This window comes from Enhydra lutris, unplaced genomic scaffold (genome assembly GCF_002288905.1).
Source record: "Enhydra lutris kenyoni isolate GAN:26980312 unplaced genomic scaffold, ASM228890v2 scaffoldscaffold59, whole genome shotgun sequence".
Classification (NCBI taxonomy): Eukaryota; Metazoa; Chordata; class Mammalia; order Carnivora; family Mustelidae; genus Enhydra; species Enhydra lutris.
In genome coordinates, this window is record NW_019154143.1 from 10440122 (window position 1) to 10461937 (window position 21816).

General features: G+C 43.3%; 1 protein-coding gene across 1 annotated transcript in view; it reads left to right on the forward strand.

Annotated features, from left to right (window-relative positions):
• Nucleotides 1–21816, forward strand: part of LOC111158452 (acyl-CoA oxidase like) — a 328739-nt gene that overhangs the window by 20281 nt on the left and 286642 nt on the right. The window contains exons 2-4 of the mRNA XM_022520472.1: nt 2823–2919; nt 14227–14310; nt 21671–21757. Of these exons, the coding sequence (XP_022376180.1) occupies nt 2823–2919; nt 14227–14310; nt 21671–21757 (268 nt within the window). The remainder of the gene's footprint in view (nt 1–2822; nt 2920–14226; nt 14311–21670; nt 21758–21816) is intronic.

Here is a 21816-nt window from a genome sequence, read left to right on the forward strand (position 1 = left end):
AACTCAAGGCGGAACTTCCTTGGAATTGTCCTTGACGTATGGGAGTTGCCTTCCCAGGAAATGGCTGAGGTTATGCCCTCTGCCCATGAAGGCAGAAAGCCTATGCTTTCTTCTCTGTCTGAAGGACAGGTTAGGACCTCTCCACAGTGCCATTTATACTCCAGAGTGTCCCGCTGAATCAGTCTAAGGCTGGACTTCAGCTGAGCCCACATTTTGCAAGCTCCCCGGCACTCTGTATGAAGGCCTCCTGTCCTCAATGATGTCCAGAACCCTACTGCACACCCACGTTGCCAGTTGCCTGTGGCTTGCTCTTTTTCTCCATTTTTCTTAGAGTATCGTTGTATCAATTCTGTGCTAGTATCTTTTTATTATGATTGGATGATTTGAATATAATTGAATGATTTCTGGCCTGGCTTTTCTAAGAAGTTGCAGGGTTGGGGAGCAGGAGAAGCTGAGCTAGTGGTCTGGGATTCGTCCCTTTTCACAACACAGAATCTTTTCCCTTCCCTGCTGCCACAGAGATAGACTGATTCTTTCAAACAACAGCCTGTCCATGTGACTCTGCATGTTGCCCTGACCCTGAACCTAGCTCAGGGGCCAGCGAGCCTTCTTACCTGCTTTTACCTTCTTACCTGCCTTTCCTGTCTTGCTGTTCCAGATCAGAACTATAAGCTTTACCTCTCCATGTGTACAGCTTACATTTAGAAAGTGAACTTTTGCCTGCATTTTTTGAGAGTTGCCACCAATTGGCCCTTGTGCTGTGTGTGATCTCTTGCTCTGGTTCTTCCTGCCACTTTCTCCTGACTAAAGCCTGCATCAACTCAGACAAGTTTTACGTCTATGTTAGTATCTAGAGACCTTTCCTGACTTCTAGTTTCATTGACAATGGAATGTTTATTTATTTATTTTTAAAAGATTTATTTATTTATTTATTTGAGAGAGAGGGAGAAACAGATTCCCTGCTGAGCAGGGAGCCTGACACAGGGCTTGATCCCAAGGACCCTGGGATCATGACCTGAGTCGAAGGCAAATTCTTAATGACTGAGTCACCCAGGCGCCCTACAATGTTTATTTTCTGTTCTCCTTAGGAAAACGCTGATTTTATGCAGTAATGCTTATACTGAATTCTGCACTAGTTGCTCTGAGATCAGGTCTACTAGATGACACAAAATAAATAAATAAATAGATAAATAAATAAATAAATAAAACAATAACCGAGATTATTCTGTTGGGGGGGTTTCTGTGTCCGTTCTTTTTTTGCAGGTGGGGATGGATTCCCTTTTTTAAATATTCCCGGATGAATGAGGGGTCCCCTTGGATTTTTTTTTATTACCTGACAACTGAATGGACCAGAGAAAGCCAAGATGATTGAATTGGTTCTTGTTCTGTCTGGGGCAATTGACTTGCAGGTTATTTAGGAAAAATGTTTAAATGTGAGACACTGTGCTGGTCCTGAGGGGCTACATGTTCAAGACTTGGACCCTACACCCATGCAGTTTCTATTTCTTGTTGGGAATGAACTTTGCATAGGGATCTTTGCACAGTATCTGTGGTTGGCATGCTTTTTGGGACATACCTGAGAACACTGTCTCTAGGATCTAGTTATGAAACTACAGGAAACAAAGAAATTTATGTTCAATCACCATTTAATGGGATGTACTATGGCCAGACCCTTGTGTTGGTGCCGAGACTATAAATATGAATCTAACACACTACTAGCCTTTGAGAAGGAGGAGGGGTGAAGAAGAGTATGAATGGAGGTTAATATTCTTGAGCACTTACTATACATATGCAAGCACTGGGATAAGCATTTGAGGAGACAATCCTCTGAGTCATGGGCAGTTATCATTCCCATCTTACAGATGAGAGGACGGAGGTACTGGGAGGCCAGGTCACTTGATGCTGGTCACACAATTAGTGACAGAGCCAGGAGTCAAGCCTGAGTGAGGTTTCTTCCAGGCTCAGGCTATGCTTGCATTTAAGCATTTTTTTTTTTTTTGCATTTAAGCATTTTAAGTGGCAGAGTGGAAACCCTCCTTCTATGTCAGTTTAAGTTCATTGAGAAGCAGACAGGAAGATGGGACTAGATGAGCAAATGACTTATGGGTGGGGGTGGAGCATGCAAATCTGTGAAGGATGATGGGAGGGAGCTGGAGGAGGTGGGAGAAACTTCCAAATGTGTGTAGGCAGGTCTGACTCTGTGAAATGAGAGAGCAGAAAGGGCACAGTGAGGTTATAAGAAAGCCTCAGTGGGCCATTTTTTGGGGGGGTCTGCTGGCACAAGTTGCCTACTGGACAGTAATGGCCCTAATCCAGAAGCTTGCCCTACTCAATCACCAGCTGGGAGCAGCCCAAGAGCAAAGTCAGCTGGGTGAGTGCCACAGTTAAATCCAAGGTATAGCACCTGGAGGTTATGGTGGATTCTCTGGAAGGAAACTCTAGGCAGCATTCCTCATGGCCAGTACAGTCCACCCCTTGTACCACACAGATCACTCCTTCTCTCCGATACCCCCAAATGCTACTCATCAGTTTCATCTCAGAAACATGAAAATCTTGCTCTTGCAGAGGGGATGATGGAGTTTTGTTTTAAGGTCACCCTGTGAGGAAATCCCTCCTTCTTTCCTTCCATTTTGACCCTGCTATATTGAACACAGGGTCTGTGTTACACAGTAGACCTTCTTCGACACACAGTATCAAATGAGATGTAAAGAGACCTAGCAAAGCTATCTATTTCTTATCTCATCAGACACCTTGGTCCAAAGGCCTTACTGAGGGTCTTCAAATCAATGTTTTAACATCCATTTTGTATTTGTTCTTCACAGGTATGATTTAAATCTGGATGAAATAAGAGCTTTGACGTTTCAGAGAGTGAAGTTTGTCATGGGTCTACCTGTGTTAAAACGTGCGATTCAGGACCAGGTGAGTTTCATTGTTACTTTGTTGTGATGTGTGTATGAGTGTGAGAGAGAGACAGAGAAAGAAAAAGATTTTATTTCTGTTTTGTTTGCTTTTGTGACTTGTGGAAGCCATTTATTTTGTCCCAGGGAAAATTGCCATCAGTATGGGGGAATGCCTTCTTCAGCACCTTTTTTTGCCCCACTCTCTGATAACCTAATTGATCTTCTTCCCTTAGTCCATAGGTGTGTTCATGTCTCCCAAGATCACAGGCTAGGGGGTAGGGGAATCAGCAGAAGTAATGATATATATGTTCACAAAACAAATATAATTTGGGGCATAAAATTCAAATATCTGAGAAAGGTAATGAACTGATTTTATAAGCTTTTAAAGCATTTAGATGTGTCCAAAATGTAGGGGTCTTTTTTGTCTAAACACTACTATTCTAAACTCAGTTAAATTATTTTAGTCAATTTAGCCTCATTCTGCCTCTTAAAAACAAAGAAGGAAAGAAAGAGTATGTGATTAGAGAACTCCTTCGTGATATGAACATTAGGAGCTATTTATTTTAGGCAAGTTTAAATCAATTTCCATTTCATTCAGCTTCATGGCTTCCTTAAACTGAACACGTTACATTCAATAAAATGAAACAGAACAGAATTCCTGGTGAGAGCCCTAGGAGAGAGGCTTGAACTGGGGAGAAGCTTCAGCTTGTGGATGGCTGAGAGGTGGAGCCTGGCCCTCTTCCTGCCCACTGCAGTCTGTGGAGGGGCAGTCTAAGGACTGAAGGGGTAGGGGTCTTCCCCATTCAGGGGGCCACTGAAGGCTTAGTTCTCTGTGCAATGTAGATCAGAGCCAGTGGGGGGGCCTGAGGTCCATGTTTGAGAATAGATCCCTACCCTGTCACACCCTGCCTCCCCCCACATTTTGGTTGGCTGTACTGAGGAGACAAGGACAGAACTCAGCATCTTCTTGTCAAAAGGCAGAGCTCTGGCCCCTCCTGTTGAAGCACTGTGGCCACCTCCAAGGTAACAAAAGGCACACTTAGCTGGAGAGGAAGGAAGGAAAACAACCACATCGTGCAGGGAAGGGTGCTTGCAAAGCCTAAAGAATCATTTCATACCAAGCAGTTTGACAAAGTGGATTTCAAGCTAGTAAACTATCTCTCAGTGGAACATTTAGAGCTGTGAATACAACCAAGAAAGAAGAAAACCCACAAAAGACCCCAGCCCTCTTTGGTTTCAGACACTTTATGAGTCTGGCCTCCAGTACATCTGTCCTGGGGCTGGTTGGAAGGTGAAATCTTGACACGTGGTCAGTCTTCTGGTCTCTTAATTAGTCCAATATGTTCATGATTTAACTTAGTGTCCATATTTAAGACCCAGATGAGAGTTGATCCTTTAATGAAGTTTACTAATTGCTGCTTATCACACTGAGTCTGAAGGATTAGCCTGTGTAATCTTGCTCCTGATGAAGCTGTCGGTCCCTGGATCCAATTAGCTTCCCATTTTTGTGGCTCCCTTGTGGTCTTAGGCAGCTCGGACGACCCCGTCCTGGATGGTTGAGTATAGTCCCTGCAAGCAACCGCAGGACCGGCCCTAGACAATCCCTCCAGTTCATCTCTGTGAGTTACTTCAGCCTCTTTGGCCCTTCTCTCCGTGTGAGCTCACAAAAGCCAATGAACCTGAAGGAAATTAAATGAGTTGGTCATCAGGGCGGCCGGCTCATCTCTTCAGGTGGAGGTCGTGAAACTTGGCAGCACATCTGTGTTTGAAGGCTCTCAAATTCCACTCTGTAAACAGCTGGAGGACCTGTCCACATCCAGTAATTCTAGAAGAAGTGTTACATGATTCATTCTGCCTCTTAATAAAAATATTGAGTCATGGCCGTACTGCCTGTTCAGAGCGCGTTCCAGGTCTTTCCATCCTTCCCTGGCCCCCATTTCGTGTTGCTGTTAGCTTTTGTGGATGATCCGATGAACTCCAAGGCAGAAGGCCGAGTGTAATGTGTAATGATGATGTTCTCGAGGACAAATGAGGAGTGAGCCTCGTTCATTCCAGGTCTCCATGGACAGTCCACGGGCCAAGAATAAGCCATTAAAATATTTCCACTCTGCATTTTCCGCTCTGCCATCTGCAATAGATTTGAGATGTTCTAATAATTTCAAAAGGAAAAAACAATATCTGAGTCTGACTACAGAGTATACATACACGTGTGTGCGTGTACACACACTGAACAACATCACTGTACCTCCCAGACATTTCCTGCACCTGTTTCCAGCAATATCACATTCGTGCCCTTCAGCCAACGGCCCTCTCCTTTCCCGGCGGAAATCCTGGGTGGTGGAAGTCACAGACTCCCTGCATTTCCAGAGATGGGGAGATAGAGGACCAGGTGGGAGATCGTCCTCTGTGGCATTGTTGAGACTGCAGCCGACAGAGGCTGACCCCCCTGCACCCAAATCACCATAACCAATAATAGCAGCTCAGATTCACAGAGTACATATCCTATGCCAGTCACAGCGCTAAGAACTTTAGATGCATGATCTCATTTAATATCCACAACATCCAGAATGGTATTCCGATTTTACAGATGAGTAAATTGAAGACCAGCAATTGGCCTGAGGCTATACAGCTAGTAAGCTGTGTATATAACTAGTGGAACACAGATTTAAACTCAGCTGGTCCTGCTTTCTGAGTCCACTTCCATTTGGTGGTTCTTGCCCCAGGCTACACACTGGAGTTGCCTGGAGAACTTTCCAAACTCCTGCTGTCCGAGCTTTGGCTCAGGCCAATGAAATCAGCATTTAAATTTCCCAGGTGATCCCGTGTGTGTCCTGTCCTGGCTTGAGTACTGCTCTCCACTATCCTTCCTTCCCAGTACTCTGTACCGTCTACCCCAAATTGTTCCCATTCAGCATTTGGTCTCTGGCAATCATTGTTCAGGGCTGACTTGTAGGAATGCTCCATCCCAACATTTCTTTTCCCCAGGAGGAAGACAGTTGGGATCAGGCTGTTCCTGGCCAACAGGAGTAAGGAGTGGGGGTAGATATTTGAATAATGAAGCATCCATTCTGTGACCCCCCACCCCCCATCATGTTCTCTCTCACTCTGAACTCTGATGGTCCTCATCCCCATGATCCACAGTGGTGCTGGGCATGGAAGCATTGTTATCTAAACTAGTGGTTCTCAAAGTATGGTCTGAGGACCCCTGGAGGTACCCAAGATCCATTCAGGTACTACCTGAAAAGTAGGTGTCCAACTTTGTGTGCATGACACCAGATTTTCACCATAAACTTCAACCAAAACAGCCTATGGCAACAGATGGAGTGCAGAAGCAGATGTGAGAGTCTAGCCGTCTTTCATTAAGCCAGATGCTACAATAATTTGTAAAAATGTAAAACAATGTCATTCTTCTCACTGATTGTTTTTTGGTTTGGAAATTATGGTTATATTTCATAAGAATTATGTTATTTATATGTAATGGATATAGTATTATTGTTTTTAATGTGAAACTTTAAAAATTCTCAGTTTTAATTATAGGGTGGTAAATTATGGACATAGCCTGCATAAACAAAACTCTTTGGAATCTTTGATAATTCTGAAGAATGTAAAGGGGTCCAGAGACCATAAAATTTGAGAACCACTGATCTGAATCATCCACTGTTTTCTCAGGAAGTTCATTCTCAGATCAGCTTGAAGGGGAACTGGCAGGAGCCTTATATTTGTTATACTATGGCTTTATGTGGCTTTCCATTTATGTTATATTTATTATACTATAATTATTATTTCAATCAGAATTTTAGTCTCAGTTTGGGATGGTTTTTGTTTTTGTATTTAAAGAAATACCAGGTGGGTACTCTTATCTAAAATGGAATAAGACTCTGAGGTCAACTCACCTTAGAAGGTATTTGGGAGGGGCGCCTGGGTGGCTTAGTTAGTTAAGCATCTGCCTTTGGCTCAGGTCATGATCCCAGGGTCCTGGGATCGAGTCCTGTATCAGGTTCCCTGCTCAGTGGGGAGTCTGCTTCTCCCCCTCCCTGTGCCTGCTGCTCCCGCTGCTTGTGCTCGCTTTTTCTCTGATAAATAAATAAATAAGAAGGCATTTGGGAATGGGGAGAATGGTTGTATTCCTAATTAGACTCTAAAAAAAAAAGGAACAGCCTTTCCCGGGAAACTACATGGAAGCCACGGGTGTGTTGCGTAGAATGAGCTCAGTAGAGAATGTGCCAAGAAGGTGAGGATGTCTCCTCTGCCACTAGCCCCGTTTTACTCCAGTTCATCTCACCCAGGCCCGCTCTGCTGCCCACACAAACCAGTGCCAGCCCTGATTGGTCCTGCAGACCATGACCATAACCACAACTATAACCTCCCCTGCCCCATCCCAGTACTGGTTCCCAACCTACTTTGAGCTCTTGGCTCTAACACCCTAGCCTTGGTTCTGCCCTTGGCCCTCTGGCTTCTGTTTGTACTGGAACCCAGGCTTTTCCTAGCAGGCTGTGACAGGCTACCCCTGGCTCTGTCTTATATGTTGCCTTTGGCAGGAGTCCCTGTCCCAGCTCCAGCTCTACAGACTTGGACCCTGGCCACTTGGCCAGCACTCTGGCCAGGCCAGCTCTGGCCACAAGGGATGCCGTGGAGGACTGGAACAGAGATGACAGGACAGAGTGGCCTGTTTACAGAAGTCCCTCTGTGTAGATTGGCAACTGAACTGATTTATCATCTATGATGGCCGCAGGAATTACTTGAAAGAGCATGCCAGGGAGTGAGTTGGGATCCACTCAGGGATGGACTCTGGGGTACCCGGAATCCTGGTGTTCTTCGTTTACTGCACTGTAAACGATTTGGCTTAATGAAAACTTCTTATTTTGAGGTTTAGTTATTATTCTTACAGTGAAATATTAGGTTAAAAATAACCATAATTATTACTTACTATAATTTGCTAAGTCCCTTCTATGTGCCAGGTGAGACGATTCATTCATTTTACAACCATTTATCGAACACCTACAATGAGCCAGGCATTGGTCAAGAGGCAGTGAATAAAGTAGGCAAACATACCTGTTTTTATGGAGTTTATATATTAGTTTTGGATGAGGCAGACAATGAAATAATGAACAAGTAAATTTATGGTACATCAGATGGTTGTTGATGCTGCCAATAAAAATCAAACATAGTGAATAATAAAATGACTGAAAACACTTAAAAAATCAAACATGATAAATTGGAAAAGAAGTAAAACTGTCTCTCTTCACTGATAACATGATCTTATATGTAGAAAACCCTTTTATGTTAAAATTAGTGTAAAATAATGCACTTTCCATTAACCTAAAGGTAAGCTCATGCATTAAGGTGCTCATCAGTATGATACATTGATCATTACATGTTGTCAATACTGATAAATTATATGATTATGCTAGTAATCAAAAAAACTTCCAAAGCAGCTAGGAATTTGGTAGGAAGCATGAGCTCCCAAGGGAAGAGGTATTAAATTTAAGGCAAGAATTTGGAATATCCCAAACTGTCAGAATACTACACTGATGTTGTGAAGGGAGAAAAATATCCTTAGATAGAGCCATGGGAATGTCACCTTTCATTGTTCCTGATATTGGACTTTCCTGGAATGGTCAAGGCCCTTGGGGCGACCAGAAGTGTAATAGCTACATCTAATCTTTGTTTTTTTTTTTTTGTTTTTTTTTTTTTTAAAGATTTTATTTATTTGACAGAGAGAGAGATATCACAAGTAGGCATAGAGGCAGGCAGAGAGAGAGGGGAGGAAGCAGGCTCCCTGCGGAGCAGAGAGCCCAATGCGGGGCTCGATCCCAGGACCCTGAGATCATGACCCGAGCCGAAGGCAGAGGCTTTAACCCACTGAGCCACCCAGGCGCCCCTACATCTAATCTTTGTTACAGACTTCTCCCAGCAAGCACTCTGTTCAGGTGTCCTACTATGTGGCCCCGGCAGAGGATCAGCAGAGAATAAGGAAACACCAGAGAGTAAGAAAAGATGGTGTGGAGGCCATGGTTAGGAGTTTGGATTTTCTTGCAAAATTAACTGGAGTCATTGGAGAGTTTTCACTATGGAAGGGTGGGGTTGTGGGAGAAGGAGAGGGGAAGCACAGCATGATGCTTATTTTTAAAATATTATCATGCCTTGATCGAAATTTACAAGTTGATTCAAAAAAACATACATGGAAATGCAAAAGACCTGGAATTGTTAAAGCAGTTCTGAAAAAGGATGTATTTGGAGGACTTTCACTGCTTGATTTCAAGACTTACTATAAAGCTACTCAAGTTTGGCATAAGGACAGACAAATAGATGAATGGGACATTATGGAGAGTCCTGAAATAAACCCATACATATATGATCAATTGATTTTTTAACAATGTTGCCAAGGCAACTCAGTGGGGAAAAAAGTCTTTTCAATGAATGGTTCTGGAACAAGTAGATAAATATATAGAAAAAAAATTAACCTTGATCCTTATCTCATAATACATGCAAAAATAATTTGAGATGTATTATGTATATAAACATAAGTTCTAAAATTACAAAGTTTGTAGAAGAACAAAGGAGAATGACATTCTGACTCTAGGATGGGCAGAGTTTTTTAGAGAGGACCCCCCAAAATGCTAAACATATCAAAGAAAAAAACTGATAAATTGGTCTTTATCAAAATCAAAAACTATTTTTCATCAAAAGACATCATTAAAAGAATAAAAAGGCAATCCATAAACTAGGAACAAGTATTGGCAATGTATTTATCTGAAAAAAACTGTGTTGAGATATGAAGGATTTGTACCCAGAATATATAAAGAATTCCTAGAGCTCAGAGATAAAAGGACAAACTCAATCTAAAAAATGGGCAAAAGACCTGAACAGACACTTCATAGATGTATGTAACTGGCTAATAAGCATAGACAGATGTGCTCAGGATCTTTAATCATCTGACGGGTGCATATTTAAACCATAATGTGATGACATTACACTCCTCCAGAATAGCTAAAAATGGAAAAGATGCATAGGACTGACAAGGATGCAGAGAAACCAGAAGTCTCCCATGTTGTCGATAGCAGTGTAAAATGGTATAGCCACTTGAAAAACTGTTTGGTGGTTCCTTACAATATTAAACACAAACCTACCCTTTAACCCAGCAGTGGCACCCCTGGGAATTTACTGGAGAGAAATGGGAACACATGTCCACAAAAAAACTTTTACATGAATGTATATATCAGCTTTACTCCTAATAACCCCAGACTGGAAAGAATACAAATGTTCAGTAAGAGATTGGACAAACTGTGGATTATTCATAGATGGAAAACTACTGAGTCATGAGGAAGAACTACTGACACACAAATCCACACAGATGCCTTATTTCCATCTGCCATGGAAGAAGGCAGATGCAAAAACCTACATTCTGTGTGATTCAGTTTATGTAAATTAAAGAACGGGCGAAGTTAATGGATGATGATAATACAAGAACAGAGGTTGCCTGTAGGGGTGGGGACTCTGAAAAGGGGCTCGAGGGCACTTTCTAGGGGGAGACAGGAACGTTCTATAATCTTAATTGGGGTGATGTTTACACCGGTAGGTAATTGATCAGAACTCATGTGCTCAAGCTCTGTGCATTTCACTCTATGTAAGTTTCAGCTTAATAATAATAATAAAAAAGATCATAATGCCTGATATTTGGGGCAGAGTAGAAGCAGGGAAGCCAGCAGGGAGACTGTCCTAATAGTACAGGCACAAGATGGTGGTGGGAGATGTATTAAGTGGCTCAACTTGAGATCTCTTTTCAAGGGAGGGTCAAGGACTGGTTAGCTCAGTAGGCAAGAGTCTTAGTTAGGCTGGCCTGAGATGACTTGGTCCCTGAAGCCCATTTACTTATTTTATTTATATATTTTACTCTGTCCCTTTTCTTTCTAAAATAATTCAGGATTCATTATAACAAAGGACATGTATTCAATAAGACTGAGAAAACATAACCAAAATAGAAAATTGAAACCAGAAGGTAGAAGAAGCAAATATGCCAGTTTGGGAACTGATAATAAAAAACTAAGATCGGGAAACTCTTTCCGTCCAGTACCCTTGGCTGGGACTGCAGACAGGTTACAAAGGGGGTGGTGAGGGTCTTTTATTTTTGTTTTTTATTTATTTATTTATTTTTTTAGATTTTTTATTTATTTATTTGTCAGAGAGAGAGAGGGAGAGAGAGCAAGCACAGGCAGACAGAATGGCAGGCAGAGGCAGAAGGAGAAGCAGGCTCCCCGATGAGCAAGGAGCCCGATGTGGGACTCGATCCCAGGACGCTGGGATCATGACCTGAGCCGAAGGCAGCTGCTTAACCAACTGAGCCACCCAGGCGTCCCGGTGAGGGTCTTTTAATATCAGAGAAAAGACGGCTCAAGTGGTGCTGAGTAAAGATGATTTTAGTTGAAGAATATATGACTTGTAGAGACTCTCTGGGCTTATAAAACAAAAAACACACATTTTTGTAGAACTTGATTTGTAACAGAATATTGCATCACAAAGGTCTGATACATGGAGTGCTCTCTAATGAAACGGGGGGTGTATTTTAGGGAGAACTACCTTCCTTCTGTTTGAGATGATCTATTATGCAGAAATGTAAATAGCATGGGGCGCAATTTAGGATAAAATAAAGCTTGAGTGTATTCTTCATACATTTATGGAATCATTATCATTTAGAATTAATGCAAACTAACATTCTGACATGGGAATTGAGTTTGGTTTGAATATATCAAGTCTAAACGAGGCAGCTATGGATATGTAGAAATACTATAAAAATGTATGTCAAGAAACACATTTTTTAAGATTTTATTTATTTATTTGACAGAGATTACAAGTAGACAGAGGGGCAGGCAGAGAGAGAGAAAGGGAAGCAGGCTCCCTGCTGAGCAGAGAGCCCGATGTGGGGCTCGATCCCAGGATTCTGGGATCATGACCTGAGCCAAAGGCAGAGGCTTTAACCCACTAAGCCACCCAGGTGCCCCAAGAAACACATGTTGATTATTTATTGATCATTATCAGTACAGACAATTCATTATGTTGTCAGTTGAATGAGAAGGGAAACTTGTATTAGACATTCTTTAATTAAGAACAATTAATGAATCAGAAATGAAAAAATTGAAAAAAAAAAGAGAGAATTTATGTGGAGAAGATATTAAAAATATATGCCAGTAAAGCAGTCCATCAAATTAAGCCTCGTCTTAGTTCTGGAACTTTCGCTTGACTTCTTAAAATAGACCATTCCAAATGAAGGCTTAAATCACCATCAGAGGATTAACGGCAAACTCATATTGGCATTGCCCATCAGATCTAATAGCAAAGACTGCTGACTCGTGCAGAGACTAGGGAATGAAAATAATCATCATAAATAATTCATAATGCACTGAGATAGCTAAGTTTGTGGTTGATTCTTTAGCAAATGTGATTGAATTTATTTCAAAGTGGTGAGTAAAAATGACCACAGTTGGACAGCATTAATGACAAAGGCATGCTCTTGCATCAACCATATAAATGGAGGGAATGAAATATGAAGAAAACTGTGACCAGCTGGGGGTTCTGAGGGATTTACTTGCTCCTGATGGTTTAGGTTTGGCCACAACAGAGCAGGTGGTTTAAGGTAATGAAGGGTTTGTTGTAATGATGTAGGATGGGATGACTCTCAGGAAGTTCTCTTGGGCGCTGGGGTATGTTGATGTCAAGTGCCCTCTGGGGATGAGGCCGGTGGTACAAAATAGGGGTGCACTGGCAATAAAGTCTGGGCCACCCAGGGTCCTGGGGCTTCTATAAGCTTCATAGTGAGGGGTGGGGGCAAGATGTCTGTATGAGGAATCTGAAGATCTCGTTTCTGGCCTTGCTTTTCCACTTACTAGGTGATCCTGGTTGGACAAGTCTTTTGACCTCCCGAGTCTAGACTCTTCTGTTACATGGGGTCTGTACTTCCTTTCTTGCTTCGCTTTTCATGGATGTTGCTAGGATCGACAGGATAAAGGATACATGGGCTCTCTAAAAATGTCTGCAAATAACCGCTACAGTTTTTTTTTTTTTTTTTTTTTAATTATTTGCTGGTAACTAACTCTCTAGTGTGAGCTGAAGCAGGAGCCATGCAATAGTTCATGCTCAAGCTGAAGTTATTTTAAGAAATAATCAATACAAGATGCATTGGGTTGGAGCCACCATAAGAGTCATAAATCTTGACAGTGTGCTGTTTGATAAAATTAATAATGCTTGAAAGAAACATTGTAAAAACCTACAAGAGGGGAAAACATAGTCCGTTTGGGAGAAAGGGCTTAAGTCATCGTGGAAACTGAGAGTCACCTTAGGAACCATGGTTACTGTCCTGATGCCAAGTGGGATAGTTTTCAGGCACAGGTCCACACAATTGCGCATGCGTGCACACACACACACACACACACACACACACACACACACACACGTGTGCACACACCACACATTTACACATGCATGTACACAAGGGCAACAAGCACCAGCTTTGTTGCGTGGGTCTCAGAAGAGACTGGAGAGTAAGGAAGACTAGCATTAATTCCAACAGCAGATGATTGCAATCTGTGCACTCCAGGGCCCACCACCTTCTAAGGAAATGCCGCCTGCCTCTGAATTTTACAAATAAAATAGCCTCATTTCTCGCTGGTGAAGCATATGCTCACGTTGCTTTGGGATTTGTGGCTGTTGCATACGGGGACAGAGAAGAGGGCAGTGAAGGGGTACCAGGACCTCATGGTGTTTAATATATCCAAGCCCCCAGATGATCTATGGTTGGAAAGGAAAGTGAAGAATACTGCTTTTCCTGCGTCCACAATGATCCCAAACCTTCCAGATCCTCTGTCTTCCCACCAAGGTTGTCGCGGGAACCAGAGCCAGGTGTTCCCTGTTGGTGGGAGCTTTGGGCCACCCCAAGTGGAGACATCGCAGACCCCAGTTGCTAGGCAGAACCGTCGTTGCTAGGGAGAAGCATGGAGGGCGTCAGGCTCCGGGGACCCACGAGGGACAAACTTGGTTAAGGAAGCACAAGACCTGAGGGAGTCTGTCAGCAGCCTGCCCTCTGTGGGGATGCAGTTGATTCTCCTCCTAGGTGGCCAGAGACTGGAAGGCCATGTTAAAATTGCCTGGATGAAAACATTTATTTCAGTAGGGTCGTGGGAGAATTTATAATCTCAAAAAGGTTTTTATTGTGGTGAATCTTTATTATAAAAGTTACTTGCGTTTGTTATAAAGATGTTAAATTAAATTAAAATGTTAACTTAATTTTAAAAACCCTAAGGAAACCTTGACATTGGGTCTGTCATGTTTGCAGGCAGAGAAAACAAAGAATTTTGTCAGTCGAAGCCTGGTCATAGGAGAAGTCCTCTCCATAGCAGACATGGCCACAGGAGTAAAGGTGAGAGGCTCTGGGGACCCTGCCCTTCATGAGCTGCTACTTAGTTTTGAACGGCAAGGAGCACAAAGTAGAACCCCACAGGTATCCGTCTGTTACTGGAATAGATGTGTGTAAAATGGTACACCTGACAGCCCATGCCCCTGACTTCCTCTTTAACCATGATATTCAGCCTTGTGCTTGTTTGTTCTTGGCTTTTCTTTTTGTGTAGTTGTACTGCACTGTCAAACAATTATTTTCATTTGTTTTAATTTTAGAAAAAGCCTCATAGTCCTTCATGATTTATTTTCTTCTCTTAAATATGATCACTAAGATCAGTCTGTGTTGGGCGCCTGGATGACTCAGGCGGTTAAGCATCTGCCTTCAGCTCAGGTCATGATCCCAGAGTCCTGAGACTGAATCCCACATAGGGCTCCCTGCTCAGTGGGGAGCCTGCTTTTCTGCCCCTCCCCTGGCTCGTGCACTTTCTCTCTCTCTCTCTCACTCTCTATCTCTCTCTAAGTAAATAAATCTTAAAAAAAAAAAAAGATCAGTCTGTATTGTGGCATGCCACAGCCTCTGTACTTGTTTTTTTTTAATTTTTTAATTTTGAGATAGTAATACTCACAGAAAGTTACAAGAATAGTACGTAGAGTTATATGAACTCTTCTCCCAGTTTCCCTCTGCTGTAAACCAATGTAAAAGCAGGAAATCACTACTGCTACCATACTGTTCTAGGACAGTACTAGACTACAGGCCTTCTTCAGATTTCACTAGCTTGTACATACACCCCAGTGTGTGTGTGCGTGTGTGTGTGTGTGTGTGTGTGTAGTTCTGTGAAGTTGGGGTGTGTGTGTGTGTGTGTGTGTGTGTGTAGTTCTATGAAGTTGGTGTGTGTGTGTGTTTGTGTGCAGTTCTATGCAGTTGGTCCCATATATGGATCCACGCAACCCCATCACAATCAAGATGGAGGACTGTTTCATCACTGCAAAGAAACTTACAGGGCTACGCATTTACAGTTGCACCCAGTCCCCACCCTGTTCCTGTTCTTTGGCCACCATTAATCTATTCTCTACAGTGTCACCATTTTGAGAATGATACATGGATGGAAGTTCATTCATTTTCTCATATTCCTTTGTGTGAATATGCAACAGCACTGGGACTTCTTAGCCTTCTCCATTTTTGCTGTTCATATGGGTGTAAAATGGCATGGCATCGTGGGCTCGCTTTGTGTGTCCCAGCTCACCAAGAATGGTGAACAAAATAGTCCTTAACAGGTGTGATGGCCATGGTTCCTCATGGTACCCTAAGTCCCCAGTGGAGGGCCATTTTTGTGGGGCTGCATATGCTCTCCTTTCTCTCCCTGGACACCACTGTGCCTCAAAATAAGGGCCTGCATCCAAACATTCAGTCCTGATACCCCAAAGGGGAGAAATAACTAGAATACAAAGAGAGACTGATCAGACAGAAAAGCCACGTCAGTCGTTGGTGAGTCCAAAATGGCAGTTATTTTAGTTTTTGCCTTGTAGACGTTTAAAAATGGGTAGGGATTGGGGCACCTGGGTGGCTCAGTGGGTTAAAGCCTCTGCCTTCGGCTCAGGTCATGATCTCAGGGTCCTGGGATCGAGCCCTGCATCGGGCTCTCTGCTCAGCAGGGAGCCTGCTTCCTCCTCTCTCTCTCTGCCTGCCTCTCTGCCTACTTGTGATCTCTGCCTGTCAAATAAATAAATAAAATCTTTAAAAAAAATGGGTAGGGGTTAAAAACAAAGAAGACTGTGAGTTCATCGGTGGTAAAGGCACCCACCAGTAGGTCCTCTGGGGGAGACTGTCTTCCCTGTGATTTCAGCCAGGCAAGGTCTCTTCCCTCCTAGTTGGGTTGGTTGTGGCTTCCAGACGGAAGAAATTCAGCTGAGATGCAACAAATAGATTCCCTTCTCAGAAGTTCTAGAGGTCACTGGTCTAGACTCATGATCCTCAGTTTGTGTTTTTTCCATATCGCTCTCTACCTCTTTCTTTTCAGCAAGCCTGTGGAGGGCTGTGACCATGCGGAAATCCCTGCAGGGTGTTCCAGCGTTCTAGGTGGGGAGCCCTCCCCTCAGCATCTTTAGGGTCTTGCACTGACCCTAGTGCCTAGAATTGCACAGGGAATGTTTGAATGAATAAGGGAGGAGCAGCTTGCGGTTTAAAGCAGACTTAAGAAACATTTCAACCACATGCGTGGTTGGACATTATTAAGATTCTGGTTCAAACAAACTTTAAAGAAAAATTATGTGTCAGTGGGAAATATTGAATATTTGGTGATATTAAAAATTATTCTATTTTTAGGTAGGCAATGGTTTTAGGGTTGCATTTTTAGAAAGTCTCATTATCTTTTATGGGTGTATGGGACGTATTAGGGATGAAATGACAGGATGTCTAGGATAAACTTGGGGTATAGAATGGGAAAGTGGATTGGGGGAAAAAGTAAAATGGATCATGAGCTGGTCAGTGTTGAGTTCGTTATATTCTTGTATTTTGGTTGAAATTTTCCAAAATAAAAAGATTTTTTTTTGAATTTTGTTATATTAGTCACCATACAGGAGGACATCATTAGTTTTTGATGTAGTGTTCCATGATTCATTATTTGTGTCTGAAATAAAAGCTCTCAAAAAAGTTTTGCTCCTGAGTATCCTAGAAGAAAATATGAATAGATATAACGAAATAGGTCTTTGGGCGCCTGGGCAGTTCAGTCACAGGGCTGACTCTTGATTTTGGTTCAGGTTGTCAAGCTCAGGGTCATGGGATTGATCCCTGTCTCAGGCTCTGTGCTCAGTAGGGATCTGCTGGAGATTCTTTCTCTCCCTTTCCCTCTCCCCCTGTTCCATGCTCTCTCTCTCAAATAAATAAATCTTTTTTTAAAAAGAAGGAAAGAAGTAAGGTCTTTAAAATTGCTTCTCTGATCATATCACTTTTCTGCTTTAAACTTCTCTTTATGCTTTAGAGAAGTCTTCCTATTTTTTTAAATGGCCCATGTGTTCTTGTGTGGTTTGGCCCTTCTCACTTCTCCAGATACCTTCTGTCTCACTTTGTCTTCCTCCCTAGGAGACCTGACATACTGGCCTTCTTTCATTCTTCTCATCCACCTTTGGGCCACTCTTGCCATCACCATAGAATGGATTTTTTCCCCTCCTTCACCTGCCTGACATCTGCTCATTCTTCAAGTCCCAGCCCAACTGTCCTCCCCACAGGCCTCCCTCAAGCCTGCAGTTGAAATCCTATCCACTTGTTATCTGTCTTTGTATCTTTCAGTTGTCTGTCACAAGTATGTACCTACTTTGATCTTTTGTATTTATTCATGTGTCTAATTGCTCTATGTCTCTTAGCACCACTAGAGGGCAAACCTTTTGAAGACTATCATCCTCTTGTATAGTATCAATACAAGAGAATTAAATGAATACATAGAATCAAAACAGGTCTTACTAGAAAGGTTAAACGTAGAATTACCCTATGACTCAGGAAATCCATTCCTAGGTATATTCCCCCCCAAAATGGAAAACAGGGACTCAAACAGATACTTGTGTGCCACTGTTCATTGCAGCATTATTCACAATAGCTAAAGGGTGGAAACAAACCAAGTGTGTGTCAACAGATGAATGGTTAAACAAAATACATATACATATGATGGAGTATCATCCAGCTATCAAAACGAATGACGTTTTGGTACATGTTACAACATGGATGAACTTTGAAAACATGACACTAAGTGAAATAAGCCAGACACAACAGGACAGATGTTGTATGATGCCACTTACATGAAATTTCCCGAAGAGGCAAATTCATAGAGACAGAAAGCAGATGATGGGTTGCGAGAGGCTGGAGGAGCAGGAGGATGGGGAGGGGCAGCAGGGCACAGAGTTCCTGTTTAGGGGTGATGAAAGGTTTTGGAGATAGATAGTGGTGATGGTTGCACAACAGTATGAATCTCATTCATACCATTGAATTGTACTTAATAATGGCTAAAATGCAAACTTTATGTTAAATGCATTGTACTGCAATTAAAAAAAATTTAAAAAATTTAACACAAGTTATCTTGAGCGCTGTTTGCTTTCCCACACATCATTCATTGCAGAGGACTTGTTTATCTTGTGCTTGAATAGCCCAGACAGTTAGAGGAATGTGTGGATGGTCCTCCTGAGTCCAGCCCAGAGGGGCCATGTCTATCTTTCTGTGGGCAGTGGAAGGAGATGTGGTGTGATTAGACCAGTTCCTGTGAGCCCTGGGTGGGTCAGGGCATCCCCAGACCTCACTGCCAGCCCACAGGGTTCTGGTAGCCTCTACCTACTTTCCTTTTATACCTGCACACGAGGAAGTGTTGGCAGTTTGTTTAAGTCATCTGTGCCCCGCAGTCCTGGGCTCCTTTGCTCTCTCTCTCCACATCTGTGTTCTTCAAAAGCTCTGGGTGTCCCTGAGTCCTTTAGACAAACATAGTTGGACTAACATAGCCAAGTGGTGGCAGGACCAGGGTCTGGCTCTGAGAATGACTCACGATGAGGTTGGGGGTGGGGGGTGGGGTGGAAAAGTGAGAGGTGCCAGGGAAAGACTTCCTTTACTAAGGGCTTTGAATCCCTGCTTTAGCTTGGGAGCCTGCCCGAGGTCTTCTACCAGACACGCTGATGCATTCTCGAAGGACTCTAGGACCCAAAGAAATGTGACATGCTTCCTTTTCTTCTTCCCCATGACTGTTCCTCTTTTTCTCTATCTGAACCTCCCTATTATCTGTCTTAGCTTGCTTGGGATGCCATGATAAAATACTATAGTTCATGTGGCTTAAATAACAGAAATTCATTTTCTCACAGTTCTGGAGGCTGGTGAGATCAAGGTCCAGCTGATGGAATTCCTGGTGAGGACTCTCTTCCTGTAGATGGTTGCCTTCTTGCTGTGTCCCCACGCTGGGACTGGGCAGAGAGAGACAGACAGAAAGAGAGAACACTCTCTGGTATCTCTTATAAGGGCACTAATCCCATCGTGAATGTTCCACGCATGACCTCATTTAAATTTAATTAGTTCCCAAAGACCCCATATCTTAACACCAACACACTGAGGGTTAAGGCTTCAGTGTATGCATTTTGGGGGGAACACAATGCAGTCCATAGCACTATCCTTTCTGGGGCCACCATTGTCTCAGAAACCAGCAGTGCTTCAGTGTGTTCCATTTGCTCTTGGAATGAAAAGAGAAGAGAGTCTGAATGCACTTGAAGATTCTTCAGGGGACCCACAGTTGGACTATGGTGTAGGAAGGGCCTGGCCCATCACAGCCATGGCAGACTTCCTGGCATGCATGACAGACCTGCCTGGTACATGGTGGCATGGAGACAGAATGACGTGGGTTTACTTCCTGTCTCTAGGACTTCACAGTCAAAGTTCATGCACATTCCTTTTACATCTAAGCTCATAATGGGTGACCTTTGTTTTCTCTTCTGTGAAGACGGTGCTGCTAATGTCCATTCATGGGCTGCGGTCAGATTTAAATTGATGATGCCTATGAGAAGCTATATGTTATAGCTGACATGTAGCAGGAGCTTGGTAAGTGGCTGGGATGGTACCCCCTAAGATGTGGCCCAGACCCTTTCCTGGCAGTCTCCTAGGTAGTGGCTCAGTCAGTGGATTGAGGTGAAATTGACCTGTGTTCCAGCTCCAGCCCCTTAGCTTTCCCTGCCATGTTGGGACATCTTTCTTGCTAGTCACCATTTGGAAGTTAAGAGGCCCCATCCTTGAACCTCTTCAGCCTGTCCTGACAGCAGTTCCCAGTCCCCAGGTAGATCTGACTGTGGCCTCCAGAGGCTACTGCCAGCTGTCACTGGGCATGTTGTGCTCATGACCTCATGTACACGAGGTAGCTGTCCTTCCCATCCTCCAGACGAGTGAGAAAGGAGAGAAGGAGCTTTCCCAAACAAACAATGCAAGGTGCATATAGATTTAGAGATTTTGTGGTGTCCTTCCCTTTGTCTAATTTCTTGCCACTGCATTCTTTGGTTTTTCTCAGAACAAATAGACTAGTCTGGGTCCTGTCTGCTGAGGTGGACTAGAGGCCAGGATGCCTACTGGGCAGTGAAGGTAGCAATGGACACAGTGCTCTCTGAGGAGGACACTTTGCCCTGCTCCCTTGTGATGGGTTAGTGCCCTTCTTCGTTCAGTTTCTGCCTCCCTGTCTTAGGGAATTCATCCCCCCCTCCCTGGTTCCTCCAGCAATCAACCCCCCACTTAGAGCCCACTAAACAGTTAATGGACCTTCATCCATCTGGAGGCTCAGGCCCAAATCAGGTGGCACCTAGAGTTCTCCCTTGCTTTCTTCTTCCAAATCCAGCCCATCAGCTCTGTCTCCAGAATCTACCTTGAATGCCCCTGCTTCGCACCACCCCGGTCTGACCACTGCTCACTGGCTTACCTCAGTGGTTGCTCAGGAGGCATCTTCTTCCTGCTGGCTGGGCTGGGGTCCATCCTCCTCACAGGAGGCATGTGCTGAAAGCTTATATCAGGCCAGACAGTCATCTGCTTGGAACCTTCAGGTGCTCCCCCTGCGTCAGCCCCATTGGGTCAGATTCTCTTTCAGAGAATGTGGCTTTGGCAACACACTGCCCAGCACTTGGGGGAAAATCCTCACATTTTAAGTGACTCTGTGGATTGAGGGGTCACACAGACACCATGTCTGTTAACTGCTGTGGTTTCTGCAAACCAACAAGTTTCATTCACCCACCCAGTGCTCCTACTGATGACATTTAGTGAATGGGAGTTTTCAAAATGTGGATAAAATATTCTCCCCACTCCCCTTTCTAATGAGGAGGAATGGATTTAAAATCTAGAAAAGGAATATATTTGTAAAGAATGCATTAGCCACCAGCTAGAGAGATTTGGGGGTGGAGAATTCAACCTGTTTTAGTTTTAGAAAAATGCTTTTTTAAAACTTGATTTTCAAGATGATTTATGGGGGGAAAAACCACTATTTGGATTGACTGTATCTTCCCAGGCTGGAATTAGCAATGTGATCAGCAGGGTCATGAGGATTCCGAGGATTCTTTATGAGTCTGTATGGTACTGGCATAAAAATAGAGATGTGGAGCAGTGAAATAGAACAGAAAACCCAGAAGTAAACCCACCATTAGGTGGTCAATACATCTTTGACAAAGGAGGAATGAATATCCAGTGGAAAAAAGACAGTCTCTTCAGCAAATGGTGTTGGGAAAACTAGACAGTCACATGCAAAAGAATGAAACTGGACCACTTGTGGGGCTTTTGTAAAGCTGGACAAGCTGAACACATGCTCCTTGAATGGAGTTTGGCCAGGGCTTTATTCATCATTCAATTGTTAACTCTCGCTAACAACGGTCTATGTTGTTCTTGCTTTCAGTGTGGAATAATTTATTGGCTATTTGGTGGTGTAGTCAGGAACCTTGGAAGCCCAGGACATGTCACTAAGTGGCTTCAGCCCCTCCAGGTATGGTGTGTTTTCTTCCATGGAGAGCCTTAAAAATTCATAGTAACTAGATGTGTGCG